General features: G+C 43.6%; 2 protein-coding genes across 8 annotated transcripts; one reads left to right on the forward strand and one right to left on the reverse strand.

The window, feature by feature from the left end:
• Nucleotides 1-622: 622 nt before the first annotated feature.
• LOC135528378 (telomere zinc finger-associated protein-like) lies at nt 623-7,591 on the reverse strand. Of its 2 annotated transcripts, none has more exons than XM_064957416.1 (11): nt 7,506-7,591; nt 6,275-7,087; nt 5,350-5,660; nt 5,039-5,156; nt 4,733-4,825; nt 3,816-3,902; nt 3,520-3,674; nt 3,230-3,366; nt 2,830-2,967; nt 2,507-2,595; nt 623-2,367 (listed from the first exon to the last, which is right to left on the reverse strand). In XM_064957416.1, exons 2-11 carry the CDS (start codon nt 7,022-7,024, stop codon nt 1,741-1,743), a joined length of 2,505 nt encoding a protein of 834 aa, XP_064813488.1. In that variant the 5' UTR covers nt 7,025-7,087; nt 7,506-7,591; the 3' UTR covers nt 623-1,740. The 2 variants fall into 2 exon arrangements, with proteins under 2 accessions (XP_064813488.1, XP_064813487.1); XM_064957415.1 differs by having other exon boundaries at nt 2,803-2,967.
• Nucleotides 7,496-19,316, forward strand: nol9 (nucleolar protein 9). 6 transcript variants are annotated; one of them, XM_064957423.1, is made up of 13 exons: nt 7,496-7,553; nt 8,670-9,224; nt 9,419-9,641; nt 10,039-10,169; nt 10,342-10,483; nt 14,106-14,202; nt 14,300-14,397; nt 14,587-14,748; nt 14,942-15,197; nt 15,420-15,534; nt 15,729-15,903; nt 16,100-16,233; nt 16,519-19,316. In XM_064957423.1, exons 2-13 carry the CDS (start codon nt 8,718-8,720, stop codon nt 16,639-16,641), a joined length of 2,163 nt encoding a protein of 720 aa, XP_064813495.1. In that variant the 5' UTR covers nt 7,496-7,553; nt 8,670-8,717; the 3' UTR covers nt 16,642-19,316. The 6 variants fall into 6 exon arrangements, with proteins under 6 accessions (XP_064813495.1, XP_064813493.1, XP_064813494.1 ...); XM_064957421.1 differs by lacking the exon at nt 7,496-7,553 and adding an exon at nt 7,637-7,722; XM_064957422.1 differs by lacking the exon at nt 7,496-7,553 and adding an exon at nt 7,815-7,903.
• The last annotated feature ends 2,162 nt before the right edge of the window (nt 19,317-21,478 follow it).

The raw sequence follows: 21,478 nt of genomic DNA on the forward strand, positions 1-21,478 counted from the left end.
TTCATTTACTCAAGTGTTTCCATTAGTTTGGCAGTTATCTGTATCTTGAAAATGCATGCTTTATATGATTACATTTACATTTAAGTCATTTAGCAGACGCTCTTATCCAGAGCGACTTACAAATTGGTGAATTCACCTTCTGACATCCAGTGGAACAGCCACATAAGAAGACATGTAAAGTTACAGTAACCTCAAAATGTGGCCATGGATGTGTTACTAATTTGAATGTTACATTAGTTTGTAAAATGGCCTTAACTTTAGGCTATTTACTGTATTAGAAAAGTAATATTGAATTGTGTTTGGTTGAAAACGCAACAAAATGTCAACATTTGAAGGAGATGTGTCTTCTGCTTGGATAGTTCCTTCTGTGCTGACTTAGTCTGGCTTTAATTCCAGTTTGTCTACAAATGAATGAATTACTTTGATATCTAAATAGATTCACTGTTGATCTCTCAACAATCATTCTCTAGATAGCGCATTGGTAATAGACAGTGACAAATATCATAGCCAAGCAGCACTAGGCTTGGTTAAAAACCTGGATGGGAGACTAAAGGGAAGCTGTAGTTCAGGGGTCCTCAAACTTTTGGGCTTGGTGTGCCAAAGTATAATCTGAATGGTGGGCTGAACAAATAGGCATCATTTATTTAAAAAATATAACAATTTAAACAATCGCTTTTTTGTAATCATATAAATACATGTCAAACATTAACCAAATTGTAGCCATATAACTTGACACCAAACAACACATTCTGATTGCCAGCATTAAAGATGTATTACTTTCTATGTTCATAACGCTAATAACTTGCAAATGTGCAGGGCCCTAGCATTTTGGGGGCCCCAAGAAATATTTTTACCCATCTCAAAGGCAAAATATTTTAGTGGCCCCCCTCTTGGCGGGCAGAGAGAAAAACGTGCTACTTTAAAGTGAATATCCTGCAATTCGACACATTTTCCTTGGGGCGTGGAGAAAATGTTGCAGTTTTAAATCAGACTTTCTGCAATTCTACACATTTTTCCATGGGGCAGAAAGAACAGTGTGCAGTTTTAAAACGAATTGAATGCAAAACTAATTGAATGCAATTCTACTCATTTTGCCATGGAAAGAAAATGTAGCAATATGTATGTGAATTCCCTGCATGTTCTTATGATCTGTGTGAGAGTGACTAACAAAATCAATGGGGGCCCCTTGGAGGTCAGAGCACGTGCCTTGGGTGTCCGGTCAGTAACTCGGCCATGATTACAACAAGATTTAGATAGCTGGCTAGACTAACTTACCTAGCAATCTATAAAATGTTAGCTGACATGGGCTAATTGATCGACTGCCAGTGACTGATATAACAAGAGGAAAACTATTGAAATTGCACATTTTGTATTCCACTATGCTATCTCTAAACAGTAGGTTGAGACCCCGACTGACTTCGTAAAAAAATAAATAAATAAATTCCAAAAAAACAAGCCCCAGTCAGCTCTGCTGTAGAAAGATTCTCCACTAGGTGCTGCCCCAGCCTGTTGTGTTCTTTTTCCTGAATGTGAACAGAACGTTGAAGATCTGACGTTGTTTTAAAGATACAAATTCAACATATTTTATACAAGGGTTTGTCTATGTTGAAATTGGGTTATTATGATGACATAATCCTGTGGTTGAAATGTCACCCTCAAAACAACAGTTAATTACTTTTTTCAAATCCCATGTATTTTCCCAAGTAGATTCCACGTCACAATATGTTGCCTGTCCCGTCCTCAGGCCTTGCTCTTAGCAGGAGGATCCTCCCGTATGTCCTTCAGATCCACCGTGGTCTCAGGGATGGGGTAGTCTCCTGCCACCAGGAGAGTCTGGTCCATCACATCTGTCACAATGAAACCATGCCCCACCACACCCAAACCCTGGGAGGAGAGCACCTCCACCTGGCCATGTCCCTGTCCCACCCCAACCTGGGGAAAGCCGACCTGGCCATGAGTAAGGCCCACCTCTACCTGGCCTTGGCTCTGGGTTAAGCCTACCTCCAACTGGCCAGGCCCATGCCCGACCACAGCCTGGTTAAAGCCCACCACCACCTGCCCTTGGCTGGACACCACCTCCTCCACCAGGGGCTGGATAACCACCCTGAGGATGTCACTGGCTCCTGGTACAGTTCCAGGTCCAGACACACTGAGTCCAGGTCGAAAGACAGGAAGAGGGACACTGGGTCCAGAGACAGGTGCCAGCCCCTCAGGTGTCCCCTTCTCAGTGGGTGGTGTTGGTGAGGGGCTAGTCTCATCCTCCTCCTGCGACCCCTCATCCTTTACTATCAGGTTCCGTAGCTTCCTCTCCCGCGGGTTGTAGTTCTCGGTGCGGTTGTGGACCTGAATATGACGTCGTAAGTGGGCCTGGAGGTAAAGAGGAGAGACTTCAGTATTCAATTCAAATTTTATACAGCTTCATTTATTCCCTCAGTGGCTGGGTGAGCATTAAACATGCATGGACATTTGAGGAACCAAGCTAGCACATTGGAAATGCATGGCTTACCTGTCTGGTGAACTTGTAGCCACACTTTTCACACTCAAACTTCCTCATGCCCTGATGGCGACGCACATGGACGCGGAGCTGCTCGATGGCTGGAGGATTTAACAAACAAGGCCATAAGAAAACATACAGTAAACGTGTTTTGCCGCATTTTGTTCAAATAAAGTCGGGATTTAATCTTTTCAGGACGAAATCTACTGATTAGATTAAAACATGACAGAAAATATTATTTCAACAGAAAAGGTAGTATCATCAGTGATGCCACAATCTCTTGTCAACCATGACAGTTCCTCTCTCACCCTTGAAGGTCTTGCCACATATCTTACAGCAGTGAGGGCGGTCGTCCTGGTGCTTGCTGGCGACATGGCGGAGCATCGGGCCCTTCTCTGTGAAGCGCTGGTTACAGAACTCACAGCTGTAAGGCCGCTCTCCCGTGTGGGTGCGATGGTGCTTGTCAAGACTGGCTGGAATGACACAAACACACACATAGGCATCGGCACAAGCACAATGTTTAAGCGTCGGAATAGGACGTGTGAGAGCTCACTGGATGTTAATGTGAGAGTGTATGTGTTAGTCTGAGAGACAGAGAGTGTGTTTTAGTCTAGCTAAATGATAACTATGAGACTAAATCATACTGTAGGACCTGTACAACTATGTTCATTGTTAGTAATGAGTGTGTCCTGCTATGGTATCTGCAGGGCCTAGAGAGAGGATGGCGGTTCTTACCCTGTGTCCGGAAGGTCTTCCCACAGAGGTGGCACTGATAGGGCTTCTCTCCAGTGTGAACGCGCAGGTGCATGTTGAGGTTGGCCTTCTGGGTAAACGCATGGTTGCAGTACTCACAGACAAATGGACGCTCGTTTCTAAGAAAGTGAGACAAACAAACAGGGACATCACATTATTTGATGCATTACGTCACATTATACGACAGTAGGCTATATCGGTTCAGTCAAACAGTCTAGCTGCCCCACGGTAACAAACTCCTCACCCACTACCATGCCCAGACGCAGCCCCACCTGTGAATGGCTTTGATGTGCATCTGCAGGCCATTTCGGCTGGAGGCTCGATGGCCACACTCTTCACACACAAAGAGCTTCTCGCCTCGATGCTTGGACGCCTCATGCAGACGCACCTCCGTTTTAGACAAGTAGGCTTTGCTGCAAAGAGAGCACTGTGGGAAATATTCATCACAGGTTAGATGGTGATCAGCAAGCAAGCAGTCATACATCTTGACAATAATGCAGAAGCAAAAAAAGGTTTGAATACAGGAAAATACCGACCAATTAACGCAAAGGAAAGAGGGAAGACTTACTGCATGTGGTTTGGGTGCGCCGTGGATTTTGATTTCGTGGTTTCTCAAATCTTTTTTACGCATAAACTGTTCCGAGCATGACGTACACTGAAATAGATACAAGATCAAGCGATAATATGTCAATATGAGTTTGATACAAAGCACACCAGCGAGAGAAGTCTTCAAATGTAAATTAATGACGTGTTCACCAGGGTTGGGGTCAATTTGGTATATATTAATTCAATTCAAACAATTCATTTTAAATTGGCCACACCCCAAAGGAAGCGGAATTTGAATTGAATTTGAATTGGGGGAAGTATAATTTTATTCAAAGCAATTCAAACTAATTCAACTGAGATGTGAAACATGAGCCTAATTCATTTGACAAATGTTTTATCAGAAGGATATGCCACTTAATTAATGCAAAGAATACACATACCCTTTAAAATATTAATTTGATTATTTTTCTTTGGCATGAGTTGTTAGATTGTTCCCTTCCATATTGCAGTGTTTGATCTAATTTATTTGTGTTCATATATTGAAAAACAAATTCATGAATTATTATAGACAACCTGATCTTAGAATATTTCCAAATCACTGTAATGATTTCCAATTGTTCTAGGAGAATGAGTTTTACAAATGGAAATGTTTCAACCTTATGCTACATGGTTTTGGTAAACATACAGTACATGATGTCAAAATAATCATTACTACGGTGACGTCTAGAATAAATAATTCGAATTTCATTGAATAAAATTCTACTTCCTTTAATTCAAATTCAATTCAAATGATGCTTCCTGTGGTGTGTGGCCAATTCAAATTCAAGAATTGGGTTGGAGTTAAAGAGCAATTCGCAACTCAATTCAGACTTGACCCCAACCCTGATGTTCACTGTCCTGTGGGCGTGTTCAAAGGGTGTGAGGTGGTAGGTGCTGGACCTTATTGGGCATTTCCCCTGTATGGGAGACAGTGTGCAGACGTAGATCCACCACTCTGTCAAATGACATGGGGCATTGAAGACAGTTGTGCACCTGTAGTAACAACAAGAATACACACATACAGTGCACGAGGGAAAATGTAAGGTATTGCATAATTTATGGCACACGGTGTCAAAATGTTTTACAACCGAAAACAAAAATAAGCATTTCTTATTGGACAAGTCATGGTAATCCCTCCGCTTTATGCTCTCTTTTCTTCCTTTTCATGACTAAGCGGACATGGCTTTAGTCCTGCTGATCACTCACCGCTTTTACTTTTTCACCACATTTGCAGTTCCGGGCCTGGTGGTCCATCAGATTCTCCTTCCTGTAGTACCTCTTCCCACACTTAGAGCATGCAAAGGGCTTCTCACCCGTATGACGCCTGGTGAAACAGTGGAAGAACATAAATAACACACCAACACTAGTCACTCGATAATAGCAGTCTTTGTCATTATTCGGGTCTCTCTTGCAAGATATTTTTATCTCAACAGGACCAACCTTTAAAAACAAAGATTGTATAATAAAGACAGAATCAATGCAAAGTCAATGCAATGTGATCGCAGTGAGTTGCATACCTGTTGTGTACTTTGAGATAGTATTTGCTGAGGAAGGTCTTATTGCAGGTGGGGCACTGAACAGAGCCCTTTTTGGAGCCCTTGGCCGCCTCCTCACTGTTCTCTTTATTGACAGCTTTGCCTGGTCCTTTACGTCTGCCTTTGGGGCTGGAGGTGGTAGTCGGTAGGGCATGAGGCACATACTCTTCATCCGTGTCCTCATCCACCCCCTCCATCAAACCATCATCATCGTCATCATCATCGTGAGGCTGCAAATGAGAATTAGCTTTATAGCTAACATCTGGTACAATGCCAGTGACCATGTCTGTTACCTGCGAAATAGACAAACACAATGAATCATCATCTCTATTGTCATTCATCACATCTTCTGGCCCATCCACCTGTAACTGGGAGACACAATATTTCATGCATTATCCATCATACTGTAGTTATAGCCTAAGCCCGGGTATTATAGCCTAAGCACTGGCAGGTATAGGCCTACTGCAGGGGTCAGCAACAGGCAGCCTGCGGGCCAAAACCATGAGTGATTTTCTTTGTTCCTCCAAAGTTTTTAGTAAATTATTATTATAAAAAAGTTTTTGGGGGAAAACACAAGGAATTCAGCTAAAAAATATATATAATTTAGGAAATCTGTTCCCAAGTATTCCCACGAATAAATAAAAAAGAGACGTGATTGTTTCTTAACAGAAATAAGGTATGAAATTATTTTCAAATACAATCTCTTTTTGGGCATAGTTGTGGCCAATTTGCAGTGTACAAATTCTTATAAATATGTTCCGGCCCCCGACCATTTGCTCTGACAAAGTAGGCCTATCCCTGGCCTACTTTATAGTTCTAGTATAAAATCTACAAATCTGTAGGAACATACCCTCCTAATCTATTCTTACGTTAACACTTTAGGATAAGGTTATGTATTCTAGCCTACCTCTGTTGTATCTGTAGGCTGAGGGAGGCTTTGTCCCTCGTCCTCAGCCCCATCACTTCTATCCATTAGGCTGATAACTAGTTGTGGTGTTCCCCTGCTGGTGGTTCCCTGGGGCAGGAGCTGCGGCCTGGGGCCCTCTCCAAGCAGCCTTCTGGAGATCTTCACCTTACGCCCAGAACGAGTTGTGGTGGCGGTTGCTTCTGGAGGATCCTTCTTACTTGAGCCGCTACTAGGGGTTTGGGATTTTTTGGGCCTCCCTCTTTTTTGGGGGGGCCTCCCCCTTTTTAGGGGGACCTTGGTTTCCGTAGAAGTTACAGGTGGGATTAGGCCATCATCTTCACCCAGAAGATCTGCAGACGGAGGTTCTTCTGGAGAGATGGTCCCTTCTGTGGTGAACTGCTGACAGAGGGCGAGCGCATCTGGTACACATAGGCTGTCTGCAGCCTGTTGCACATTGTCCAGATTCAGAGAGTCAAGCTTCAAATTCCCTGTGTAGAAAAAGTCTAGAAGTAGTTCCAGGCCGTCAGTGGGGCACTCCTTTGGGAGGGAGACCTTCTTAACCATGGTAGTGGTTGGCTCAGATTCCTGGAAAATCTTACTAAAACAGGCCAGGATGTTGCGATGGGCATTGTACGCCCTCCCATCTCCCCCTACAGTCAGCTTGGCATCACAGAACCAGCCAAGACCCCTCTGCTCATTCAGAAAAGACAACACCCGTTGGGCATGGGTGCTGCTCACCTGTGTAAGCATCTCTCACCCTTGAAAGTAGATTGCTGCTTCTCAAGGTACACTGGATTCAGTGTCATGGAGTTGCTTGAAAGAGTCAGAAAACAGATGACAATTGAAGAAATGAATAGAAAATGGGCTACTGTCTGTAACTTCTATTAATATCATTAGGCCATTAGTATTATTGCAATCTTAAATCTTAACTACACCATCATCAGTCATTTGTCATGCATAGTCCAGACTTCAGATGCATTATTAGCTAGATATTCACTTAAACCTGGTATGGGACATTTGCACAATGGGTTGAGTAGTACTGAATATGCCAACACATATGAGATAATAAAACTGAAATAAATATAATTTGTTTAAGATTAGACAAATGTATTACCCAGAAATTATTAGTAGGTAGGCCCCTAACTAGCTACGCACCTCGACGTTTTCGACATTATACAGACGCTCCCTAAGCTTTCATCTGTCCAGTAGAAACAACAGAGACGCGATTTACCTTTGCAGGATGCTGGCAATCGTGTCACTGCTATCGGTTGTTGGAATGGTGCATTGCATTTAATATAATTTATAAACAGTAATTTTGACTAACGTATCAGGAACATGTATTGCGTTATGTCTCGTCCAGGCCAGGCGGTAGGGACCGGATGTGACGGTTAGGCTAGCATATTGCAAGCGAGCGAGCTAACCGTAAATACACGCTTTGCAATTGAATGGTGGGTAGCATGTTAACATCACGTTCAAATTACACGATCGTGTAGTTATATAATTGCATTATTTGGGGATCAACTAACTAATGATATTTCGAGCTGATGTTCTCTTTGGTGGATGCATGGTTAGCTGTCTACGCTATCAGCTAGCTACGCGAACAACTGAGCATGCGTGAACCCCGTGAAGGTATTTACTGTCCATCCTATTTTATCGATAACCCCTCCCCCCAAAAAAAATAATTAGTCAATCTAGCCTGAGCTATAGTTAATATTCTGTATCCAGGTTGCGTTAATTTAATAAATGCCTATTTTAGGTATCTGTAACTAATATAAGGTAGGTAACGGCAAAACGAGCTTACTAACTGCTAAACGCTGTAACCGTCGCTGTGGGATACTGGTTGGCCAATTATTACTCAGAATGGCGTCTGGCTGGCTCACATGGTGAAACCACTACGCTATCTAGCTAACAGTAACGTTATACTGTAGCAATGTGCCAACACGGTTTTTATTCGTTCGCTATAGAGGTCCTCCAAGCATATTTTTGAGAAGCTACGGAGAGGTACTGCTTGGTATCCAACCTTCGTCTTGCCGATCGTGGTATATGCTCTCCAATAGAACACCAGTAACGTTTGTTGGCTAGCTAACTAATGTAACAAAAGCTATTTTAGCTAGCTAATCAGAGATTCATTGACATCACTGTAGTATTGGGCAGAAACTGTGTTCATTCACCTTAGCGAAGATAAGTTCAATTTGTTACTACTAGTAGTTAGGTGAGCTGAGTTAGTTAGGTAAATTATATGTAGCTAGCTAACGTGTTATCTATTTACACCAACATGCTAGCTAGCTAACAACAATCAATCTTAACTTGCCTGCTAGTATAGTATGTACATATAGCTAAATCGATGCTTGCCCATTGCATTAGTCGTGTTCATTTTATACTATTCTCTCTCCAGGGTTCCCCACCTTACATCTTACTTGCAAAGGGAAAGCCATAAGAAACCATGAAAGTGCAGAAATCTCTCCCCAAACCCAAGCAGACGTCCAAGAGGCAACAATGTAATGACAAGTGGTTCAAGTCCAACAGAATTGCCAAAAACTCAGACTCTTCAAACCTCAGCCCAAGCACAGCCATGGCCAAGCTAGAGCACCGTGCATCTAACCTTAGAAAGGACAAGCCTAACCTGAAGAGACTGAAGAAGGGCGCCAAGGCTGTGTCCTTCAGACCGGTCAAGACTCCGGCTGCCACGGAGAGGACCCTCTCTCGTCCCCTGACCAACGGGGGAGCAGGTGGACCAGAGCAGGGCAGTGACTCAGATGAGTCCCAGGACTGGAGCTCCTTTGCCAAGTCTGTTTTACATCAAAATGGTGGTGGAGAGAGTATGGAGGGCCAGGAGAGTTGTGTCTCAGCCAAAGCTGCGCCTGGCAGGATAGAGGAGGAGGCTTTTGTTCACTGTGCAGAGCGAGACTACATCCATAATCGCACAGTGCTGGTCATGCAACAGGGTCAGGTACTTACCCAGTGTTTTCAGCTACACTTTTTACTTTTCAGTGGCAACTACACTCCCTGCTATAAGCTACTTCCTGTGTGCTTTCACTAATGCCTCCTGCTAGTGTTTTGTCTCTTATAAATTGTATTATTAATTTTGTCCATGCTGTGTGGATTAAAGTTATTCAAAGTCACCCTGATCTCTCTTTCCTGCAGACCCTGTGTTTTAGGGGGAAGTGCCTTCTGTCATGTCTGTATGGTCGGGTGGAGGTGCATGGTTTCACCCTTGAGGAGGGTCAGCAGTCCTACCCACTTTTTTCCCCTTCCTCACATTGCCCCCTCACCGTCACAGCACTGGGGGATTCCCCTAACCCCAGCAAGACCAAGAAAGCGGGCCGTCTAGAGGCCAAAGCCATTGTCCGCAAGTATCTCTCTACAGGTAAGAAGAGCCTTTGAATGAGACCGTCCACCCTTTAAATAATTTGCATGACCCCATCTTCAGCTGCCTTCTTTTTGTGATTTGTTTCCAGTTATAGGCTGAGTTAGATCACCCTTGAGGGGAGTTTTTTTTAATATTTTTTATTTTACCTTTATTTTACTAGGCAAGTGAGTTAAGAACAAATTGTTATTTTCAATGACGGCCTAGGAACAGTGGGTTAACTGCCTGTTCTGGGGCAGAACGACAGATTTGTACCTTGTCATCTCGGGGATTCAAACTTGCAACCTTTCGGTTACTAGTCCAATGCTCTAACCACTAGGCTACCCTGCCGAGTAAATTGTTGAAGCAACCTTACAAACGAGCAGCATTTAATCTTTATTTTCTGTGTTCTGTTTAGAGACACGTAGAAGGTTGTTGAGTGAAGTAGATTCAGACTCCTGTGTGATCCTGCTGGAGCCCCTGGACACCCCTCTGACGCGGTTCCTCACCAGTTTCCCAGACCTCAAAGAGCTGTTTGGACTCAGTTCGGTGGGTTGACTCTGATAATCCGATGTTGTCTATCTACAGCACGTTACTACTGGCCTTTTCATACAGACTTTGATTGTACCAACCTTCTTTGTAGAGTTACTGTAAAGCACGTTTTGACAACTACTGATGTAACAATGTCTTAATAAATACATTTGATTTATTTGAATGATAGAGGGACATCCGAGAGAGTTCAGCTATGCTGGACACTCCGCTCTCTGGCCTTGGCATAACCCCACTGCGGAAAACAGCCAGAGGCATGGTTATGTCACAGACCTACAGGGAGGCTCTCAACAGCCTGGTTAATGCCTGTGCAGGTAAACACACACACACAGCCCTGCTGTCTCAAAGAGGAACCCCAAAAAACAACTTATTTGGTCGAAAAAGATCTACGTGGCATCAGTGTTATTTAGAAACACTTTTTCTAGTGCCAACATTGACTACGAAGTGGAAATAGTATACTTTTGGTTATAAAGTCAGTATCTTCCAAACGGGAGATTTGTGACATTTAGGGAAAACTATTACACGCCTAAATCCTTGGATATTGGAGGGTTGTGTTTTGATTTCAATCACGCCCAGTCTTGCCCATGAACACGGGATAGTAATAACAAGGCTAATCTGAAAACAAGACTCCCTAAATTGTATCAGCATATCGATTGCGCAACTAGGGCTGACAACCTTGGATCATTGTTATTCTAACTTCCGCGACGCATATAAGGCCCTGCCCCGCCCTCCTTTCGGGAAAAGCTGACCACGCCTTCATTTTGCTGATCCCTGCCTACAGACAGAAACTAAAACAAGAAGCTCCCACGCTGAGGTCTGTCCAACACTGGTCCGACCAAGCTGATTCCACACTCCAAGACTGCTTCCATCACGTGGACTGGGATATGTTTCGTATTGCGTCAGACAACAACATTGACGAATACGCTGATTCGGTGTGCGAGTTCATTAGAACGTGCGTTGAAGATGTCGTTCCCATAGCAACGATTAAAACATTCCCTAACCAGAAACCGTGGATTGATGGCAGCATTCGTGTGAAACTGAAAGCACGAACCACTGCTTTTAATCAGGGCAAGGTGACTGGTAACATGACCGAATACAATCAGTGCAGCTATTCCCTCCGCAAGGCTATCAAACAAGCTAAGCGTCAGTATAGAGACAAAGTAGAATCTCAATTCAACGGCTCAGACACAAGAGGTACAACAACAGTCAATCACGGACGACAAAACGAAATCCAGCCCAGTCACGGATGTCTTGCTCCCAGGCAGACTAAATAACTTTTTTGCCCGCTTTGAGGACAATACAGTGCCACTGACACGGCGTGCAATGAAAACATGCGGACTCTCCTTCACTGCAGCCGAGGTGAGTAAAACATTTAAACGTGTTAACCCTCGCAAGGCTGCAGGCCCAGACGGCATCCCCAGCAGCTCCCTCAGAGCATGCGCAGACCAGCTGGCTGGTGTGTTTACGGACATATTCAATCAATCCCTATGCCAGTTTTCTGTTCCTACATGCTTCAAGAGGGCCACCATTGTTCCTGTTCCCAAGAAAACTAAACGACTACCACCCCGTAGCACTCACTTCCGTCATCATGAAGTGCTTTGAGAGACTAGTCAAGGACCATATCACCTCCACCCTACCTGACACCCTAGACCCACTCCAATTTGCTTACCGCCCAAATAGGTCCACAGACGATGCAATCTCAACCACACTGCACACTGCCCTAACCCATCTGGACAAGAGGAATACCTATGTGAGAATGCTGTTCATCGATTACAGCTCGGCATTTAACACCATAGTACCCTCCAAGCTTGTCAACAAGCTCGAGACCCTGGGTCTCGACCCCGCCCTGTGCAACTGGGTACTGGACTTCCTGACGGGCCGCCCCCAGGTGGTGAGGGTAGGCAACAACATCTCCACCCCGCTGATCCTCAACACTGGGGCCCCACAAGGGTGCGTTCTGAGCCCTCTCCTGTACTCCCTGTTCACCCACGACTGCGTGGCCACGTACGCCTCCAACTCAATCATCAAGTTTGCGGCGAGACGGCCTACAGGGAGGAGGTGAGGGCCCTCGGAGTGTGGTGTCAGGAAAATAACCTCACACTCAACGTCAACAAAACTAAGGAGATGATTGTGGACTTCAGGAAACAGCAGAGGGAACACCCCCCTATCCACATCGATGGAACAGTAGTGGAGAGGGTAGTAAGTTTTAAGTTCCTCGGCATACACATCACAGACAAACTGAATTGGTCCACTCACACAGACAACATTGTGAAGAAGGCGCAGCAGCGCCTCTTCAACCTCAGGAGGCTGAAGAAATTCGGCTTGTCACCAAAAGCACTCACAAACTTCTACAGATGCACAATCGAGAGCATCCTGGCGGGCTGTATCACCGCCTGGTACGGCAACTGCTCCGCCCACAACCGTAAGGCTCTCCAGAGGGTAGTGAGGTCTGCACAACGCATCACCGGGGGCAAACTACCTGCCCTCCAGGACACCTACACCACCCGATGTTACAGGAAGGCCATAAAGATCATCAAGGACAACAACCACCCGAGCCACTGCCTGTTCACCCCGCTATCATCCAGAAGGCGAGGTCAGTACAGGTGCATCAAAGCTGGGACCGAGAGACTGAAAAACAGCTTCTATCTCAAGACCATCAGACTGTTAAACAGCAACCACTAACATTGAGTGGCTGCTGCCAACACACTGACTCAACTCCAGCCACTTTAATAATGGGAATTGATGGGAAATGATGTAAAATATATCACTAGCCACTTTTAAACAATGCTACCTAATATAATGTTTACATACCCTACATTATTCATCTCATATGTATACGTATATACTGTACTCTATATCATCTACTGCATCTTTATGTAATACATGTATCACTAGCCACTTTAACTATGCCACTTTGTTTACATACTCATCTCATATGTATATACTGTACTCGATACCATCTACTGTATCTTGCCTATGCTGCTCTGTACCATCACTCATTCATATATCTTTATGTACATATTCTTTATCCCCTTACACTGTGTATAAGACAGTAGTTTTGGAATTGTTAGTTAGATTACTTGTTGGTTATTACTGCATTGTCGGAACTAGAAGCACAAGCATTTCGCTACACTCGCATTAACATCTGCTAACCATGTGTATGTGACAAATAAAATTTGATTTGATAGGGAGTATTGTCATGCACGGCGAACCGGTTGCGCCAAGTGCGCTCTATCCAATCGTAGCAGCGCAATCGACCTAAAGTAAACCCGTTAGCATGCAGCGCCTCGGGCTTGTTTACATGAGACAACAATACATAAATCGTTGCCAATGTTATGTTGAAAGAACAAGACTTGTTGTTTATCAAGGTCTTTGTTTTTTTCCCAACTCAAACACATTTGTGCGCTAACGTTAGCATCACAAACACAACTGTCATCAAAGACACTGATACCAGTGATGGTACAGAAAACAGGAAATCCTCTGAGCTTGGTATTCTTGACCAATCACCTTCACATGCTGTGTCACCAGGCCGCGTTCAGCAGGACACAGTCTTTGGGAACGATCACATAGAAATATGTAATATAGAACAAAACATACCTCTGACATGTAGTTCAAGCAATCATGAACGCGGCCCAGTTTGCTAAGCCTATTCGTCACGCGTAGTACGGTGGCTGTTTGGGATATTTCAAGTAAACGACAACTGTAGAGAACATAACACACCCACTTCAAACTCCCATTGCTCCTGGCGTTTCTTAATGGGGATGTGGGAAAGTGAGGCGACATGAGTGAGTTCAGCCCCTCTTTAACATGGCAAACAGGTCCCCTTCAGTTCTTTTCTACAGACTAGCATGTCATGTTTCTGTTGTATTCCACATGATGGAGGCGGAGATATTTCAACCTGATGACCTATGGACTGTTTTTGTTCTTCATCGACAGAGGAGCTAGATGGCTGTCCAGTTATTCTTGTATGTGGTGCTAAGAATGTTGGAAAGTCCACCTTCAACCGCCACCTCATCAATACCTTACTTAACCAGTGAGTAATGTGTTTTTGATTTGTTTGTTTGGTTGGAAGGTTCTTCAGTGATACAATGCTTACAGCAATAACCCTCCCTGTGTGTCTGTATGTGCAGCACTGCAAGTGTAGAATACCTGGAGTGTGACCTGGGCCAGACAGAGTTCACTCCCTCAGGTTGTCTCTCCCTGTCTACTGTCAGAGAGCCACTGCTGGGTAAGTATCGTAACTGTTTCCTTTATCATGTGTACAATACATTATAGTGCAGCGAGTGAGTTTTCATTACACATGCCAAATACACTGTAACTACTTGTATTTCCCAGTATTTTTCAACGGTCCTATAAATGTTTGGGGTCTTAACTAATCCAAACTAACCCTGGTCTGTCTGTCTCATGTTGTTTCCAGGTCCCCCCTTTACACACCAGTGGGCCCCAGAGCACATGATCTTCTATGGCCAGTCGTCCTGTGAAACGGACCTGGACCGCTATCTGGAGTCCCTCAAGTCCCTGTGGCGCTTGTACAACCGAGAGACGCCCATCGTCATCAACACCATGGGCTGGGTCAAAGGTCAGTAACACAGTATTCTTGGCAACCCGGGGGCAAAATTTGTCTCAAATGCCATGTTCGTGTATAGCCCAATCTTTAAAAAGAAGGGGCAAGCAAGCACACATTTGAACAGAAGTAATGCATAGTAATTCATACTTGTATTATTTACAAATGTTTTTCATACTGCCATTTTAACATGTGCCTGCTTCTTCAGGTTTTGGCTTTCAGTTGTTGGTGGACATCATTCGCCTCTTCTCCATTTCTCACGTGGTGCAGCTCAGTAGTGGGGATAAAGTCATGTGCCCCCAACTCACCCCTGAGTTCCTGAGGTCATCCCACGGCTGGCAGACACACCCTCCTGTCCAGTCAGCTTTGGGGGAGGACAACTCTGGAACTCATCCTGCCCAGCAGAGTTACACTCTATTCCGTATTCACTCAGAGTTTGAAGGAGCAGGCCGCCCGGGAGAAATGTGAGAGTCCAAACAACACAACAGCTTTCTTGGTTGCCATGAATATACATTTTGTTTGCTGATGGAAGACACTTTCCCTTTACTTTTAGAGAAAAGACAAACCCACCCTGCACTTCTTGCCAGGAACACTTGTCCATTAAGCTGACGTATCAGCCTTCGTCTGCCCTACTTCTCTGACTTCACCTCTCTCTCCTCTGCGGTGTGTGTATTATTCTTCCAAAGGAGACACCAGCGCAGCAACGAGCAGCGGGACCTGGCTCTGCTGGGCTACTTCAGCCAGCTGCAGTCCCCTGAACCAGGCCCTGTCAGACCCCTACACTGCTTCACCCCCTACCAGGTAAGAAATCGTCACCACTTTTTGAAAGAAGAATGTTGCCACAATCTGAAGCTTTGACGCGACCCATTCTGAAGTGTCCTGTTCTGCCAGCCTGCTTGCACCAAATCATGTTTATTTATGATAAGCATAGGTTTCAAGTCTGATTTTGTTAAATGCTAATTCCACTACGCCCGTCTCTTGTCCTCTCCCTGCAGGTTCCCCATTCAGCAGTGGCTGTGGGTGTGACACACTGCGAGGTGGCACCAACTCATGTGCTCTACACTGCCAATGCCAGTCTGGTGGGGCTGTGCTGTCTGAATGAGAAGGTATCAGGCAGGGGAAGCCCAGTACTGCTCTCCCAAACCCCTGTCTGTCCCTGTGTGGGCTTTGGTATGTGTATATACACTATATTAACCATAAACACATTGTCTTTCAGTCTTCTGATGTGTGGTAACAACAGTAATACATGTATATCAAGCCTAGAACAATAACAAAGTTTGGCATCTCCACATGGATGACTACCTCTTGGATGGATGACAAGGTGGTAAGCGTAATCTATTAAGTAGTGTTTATCTCTCTTCCGCAGGTGTCCTTCGAGGTGTGGACATGGCACGGGGCCTGTACTTCCTTGTTACACCTATAGCTCCCTCCATCCTCCGTCAGGTCAACTGTCTTCTGCTGGGGGCTGTCACACTGCCCAACACCCTCCTCACAGGCCAGGTAAGACGAGATGATACCTCCCACACACTAAGCACTCTAAACATTTCACCGATGTACTCTCTGCTCCTCAAACCTCTGTTCAATGTCTTTGTTTGTCTTTCAAACTTGAATATCAGCTATAATAAAACGTGAAAAATCACAACTGCCCCAAAATATTAAATGTTTCTTTCGGACTGATTTATTGTCCTGTTCCTCTCCATCGGTGTAAGCTTTTACCTTTCAAAGTGTTTTGGTTCAGTCACTCATGCTTGCGTCATCTTCGCCCATATCCTCTTTCTGTTACAGACAGGAATTCTGGGAGATCCTCCCTACGTCACAATGGACTACAGCTTTGAACTAACCGGGGCCGGCAAGCTTCACGTCTTCAAGGGGCTTGTAAGACCTGGCCAGATGAGAAACGCAAAGTGATTGTTTTTGTTTTTATGGTTTCACAGCAAGAAATCATTTTTTTTGTGTTTTTTTTTTCTCTCCCCTGCCTTGTTTATTGACTTTAAACACCAAGGCCAGAGTTAAGGTCGTTGAATGTACAGAAGTGAAGGTTCAGGAGAGGGTGTACCGTAGAGTTGGTGTGAGTGACTCGAGGGCGTACTCTCACTCCAGATCAGTGCTGAAGACGGCCCAGGCTGTGGAGGTCAACTCCCTCTTGTTGGCGTCAATTGGGTTTACCTTGGTCTACAATCATGAGAGAATTTCTATCACATGGACAATATCTAGACATGCAGTTAAACCTTTGTTTGCATCTGAAATGGCACCGTATTCCCTGGCGCACTGGTCAAAAGTAGTGCACTATGTAAGGAAGAGGGTGCCATTTGGGACACATACTGGGTTTGATGTCTATTCCTCATGGGTCACATTCCAAAGCCAAGATTGTACACATTATCAAATGTAAACAAATTGATATACTTTTTGTTGTTGAAAATGTGAGCTTTTCTTGTCACTGTCAGGACTTTCTAAATCTGTTGACCTTTGGTCTTTTTAAGTGGCCCATCATGACATGTCCCTAGCAGATGTGATATCATGGTTAAATGTTCAAAGTTCCATGTCATAATATACAGTACCAGTCAAAAGTTTGGACACACCTACTCATTCAAGGGTTTATCTTTGTTTACTATTTTCTACATTGTAAAATAATAGTGAAGACAATCTATGAAATGACACACACAACCAAAAAAAAGTGTTAAAACAAATCAAAATATAAGTAGCCACCCTTTGCCTTGATGACACCTTTGTGCACTCTTGGCATTCTCTCAACCAGCTTTGCCTGAAATGCTTTTCCAACAGTTTTGAAGGAGTTCCTACATATGCTGAAATGGCTGCTTTTCCTTCCCTCTGCGGTCCAACTCATCCCAAACCATCTCAATTGGGTTGAAGTCGGGTGATTGTGGAGGCCAGGTCATCTGATGCAGCATTCCATCACTCTCCTTGGTCAAATAGCCCTTACACAGCCTGGAGGTGTGTTGGGTCATTGTCCTGTTGAAATACAAATGATAGTCCCACTAAGAGCAAACCAGATGAGATGGCGTATCACTGCAGAATGCTGCGGTAGCCATGCTGGTTAAGTGTGCCTTGAATTCAAAATAAATCACTGACGTTGTCACCAGCAAAGCACCATCACACCACCACCTCCATGCGTTACGGTGGGAACCACACATGCAGAAATCATTGTCTTGCTCACCTGCTCTGCGTCTCACAAAGACACGGCAGCTGGAACCAAAAATCCAAAATTTGGACTTATCAGACCAAAAGGCAGATTTCCACCGGTCTAATGTCTATTGTTTGTGTTTCTTGGCCCAAGCAAGTCTCTTCCTATTATTGGTGTTCTTTGGTAGTGGTTTCTTTCCAGCAATTTGACCATGAATAGTGGATGTTGAGATGTTTGTTATTTGAACTCCGTAAAGCATTTATTTGGCTGCAATCTGAGGTGCAGTTAGCTGCTGATTTCTGAGGCTGGTAACCCTAATGAACTTATCCTCTGCGGCAGAGGTAACTCTGGGTCTTCCTTTCCTGTGATGGTCCTCATGAGAGCCAGTTTCATCATAGCTCAATGGTTTTTGTGACGGTACTTAAAGGAACTTTCAAACTTCTTGAAGTTTTGGGAATTGACTGACCTCCATGTCTAATTAATGATGGACTGCTCTTTGCTTTGAGCTGTTCTTGTAATAAAATGAACTTGGTATTTTACCATATAGGGCTATCTTCTGTATACCATCCCTAACTTGTCACAACACAACTGATTGTCTCACATGCATTAACTTTTAACAAGGCACACCTGTTAATTGAAATGCATTCCAGGTGACTACCTCATGAAGCTGGTTGAGAGAATGCCAAGATTGTGACAAAGTTGTCATCGAGGCAAAGGGTGGCTACTTTGAAGAATCTCACGTAGAACACTTTTTCGGGTACTACATGATTCCATGTGTGTTATTTCATAGTTTTGATATCTTCACTATTTTTCCACACTGTGGAATATACATTGTCTTGAAAAGAGGTTGTACATTTGGGCCATGTTACAGCTGAAGATTCACTCTACAAGTGATATTCATAAAAAGCCTGGATGGAGAAGGACATGAAAGTGCTTGCAGGGGTCTTCTCTGTCAATGAAACGCATTAAAACAAAAGAAAACATAATGTCACTTGCTCAACAATCCATCTATAGAGCTATTGGATAACACCTGTCAAAAATATTCCAGAGCAACAAAAAAAAGGAGGAACCTGTACACACATTGTACCTGAATAGTAGTTCACTACGAATTGTTAGTTTTCCGTCCATGTTTTTTTTTTTTTTTACCATAGTAATGGATGTAAATGCTTCAAGTAACATCTCTGTTGCATTTCTGAGAGTACTGGATTACTGAACATTGATTGACCTATTTATTCATCTGACCTTGGGACAAAATATTAGCTATAGCATTGATGGTGCGATATGAGAACTACAGGCAAAAACTGTTACCGGTCCTCTATTCTTTTTTTCCCCCAATTTGTTTCTCTCTTTCTCTTTTATCCCTCCTGTTCCATCAGGAGTTTTGTTTGACAGAAGTTGGTAATAGTAGGCCTAAGTAAAACTTCCTTTAAGTTCTTTGTTACTTGGGTGTGTAGGATTTTTTTGTGTCCTGAAAAGGACAGTGATTTATAGGTTCACGTTTTTTTCCTCAAACTTTTTTTTTGGGGGGGGGGGGGGGGGGGGGGGTTGCATTCTCATACATTCGTACCAGAGTGGATCATGCAGTAAAAGGGGATAAGTCACACAAGTATTACAAGGTGTTGTCTTTGTGTCCTGAAGAGGGAAGTGTTGTTCAGGTTTATTTTTCTAATGTATCAACCTTAAACCCACAGCCCAAGTAGATTTTATGGGAAGCCACACGAGAGTTTTATGAGTGTATATGGACACAGTTTAGGAGCCTAATGGCAAACACACACAGATTGAGTGAACCCAATAATTTCAAGTGATTAGACAGGTGGGACTCTAAATTAGTCTCCCACCCCCTACACTTATGCAAGCATGTCTCTTTACAAGAAAGGCTCTTGTCTGATATGGTTTTGTGGTCTTTGATTGTTTTGACTTGGAAGAGAGAACAAGGACTCATTGTGAGCATACTCTACATTCACATACAACTGTGGAGACTTGCTAATTTGTTGTGGTCCATTTATATAATCTCCCTATTTCCCAGCTTGCTTTGTTTACCATTTCCCTCCCATTTGTTGGGGAGGGGAGCATACAAACAACTGGAGCTGCATTGTGGTCACGTAATTCTTTTAGCTTTGTCAGGGCATACATCTTTCCTGTGAGTACCCATGCAACCCAATGAGAAATCTCCCAAATTGGAGGTCCCACTCAAGACAGTCCAAATAGAGCCTAAAGCCCGGGAATAAACACATAGGATTTATCTGATGAAATCCCCTGCTCACACTGCAGTAGACTAAACCATTGGGCCATTTTTCATGATTAATGCACAATGGAGATTGGTGTTAATGTAGAAATAGAGGAATGCATTTACTATGAGGGCATGTTCTTCTTGCCCAGTGGTCAATCCATCACAGTTTAGCCAAAGAATGTTTTATCCTTCTTGTCTTTGTAATGCTGGTAGGATTGGCACTGTTGGAAGTCAACGGTTTACAGTAAGCGGGAGATTTGTCATCTGATTCTATCATTTCCCACCGCCCACAAAGGGACACGGGCTGCCTTTGCTTTAATTGAAACAACTGACCAATCCTTCTGCGTGGAATCCCTATACAACCACTAATATAAATAAAATGCTGAGGACTGAAAGGGCTTCTTGGGTCTCGAATGTCATCTAAGAGAAGTGTGAAGACATTACAGGTTAGATCGTGCAGATTCTATGATTTTTTTTTTGCTGGTGAACAATTGGTCAATCTTGGGAATAACCTTTCCCTAAACCAATCTGCCTAAATCAGAATGGCATGTGACTGTGTGAACTGCTGGCTTTCAATACAAACATCCAAGCACAACAAGACATTTTTGTTAGTTTCAAAGTGTGCATAATAAACATAGAGACAATGGGTTTGTAAGGGGGGAGGGCATAGCCCACAATGGCAACTTCTGCCCCAAAAGTAGCAGAATCCATGGGAATCAAATATAATATTTAGCTAAAACTAAATGAGGCATTTTTTTCAATGTAATTTTCGAGGCCAATCAATCAAGAGACAATTGCATGCATCAAATGTATCCATTGTTAGCTAAAGCAGGGTCCTTCAAATGTTTTCTTGCCACGGACCCCCTTTCAGGCAAACCGGCGACCCCCATCATACACTAGCAAAATATTTTGTCTTGTCTTATCATCAGGTGAATGATAAGGGCAAGGATAAGTAATCAGCATCTATAGATACGGTAAATATATTGTCATTAGTTTGACCTCCCCACGTTATAATTGGAAGAGGAAGTGTAAACTCTAACATAATTATTAGCTAAGAAAGAAAGGAGATATTCTCATCTCTTATGGTAGGTAATTCAAAAGGATTTATTCTGTTGTTGCTAGCAATATTCAAAAAAAAACATTGGGGGAAAAGTGTTCCACTTTCTTCTTTTCACACACATATACAGTGGGGCAAAAAAGTATTTAGTCAGCCACCAATTGTGCAAGAGAGGCCTATAATTTTCATCATAGGTACACTTCAACTATGACAGAAAAAATGAGATTTTTTTTCTCCAGAATATCACATTGTAGGATTTTTAATGACTTTATTTGCAAATTATGGTGGAAAATAAGTATTTGGTCAATAACAAAAG

This window comes from Oncorhynchus masou, chromosome 33 (assembly GCF_036934945.1).
Source record: "Oncorhynchus masou masou isolate Uvic2021 chromosome 33, UVic_Omas_1.1, whole genome shotgun sequence".
Classification (NCBI taxonomy): Eukaryota; Metazoa; Chordata; class Actinopteri; order Salmoniformes; family Salmonidae; genus Oncorhynchus; species Oncorhynchus masou.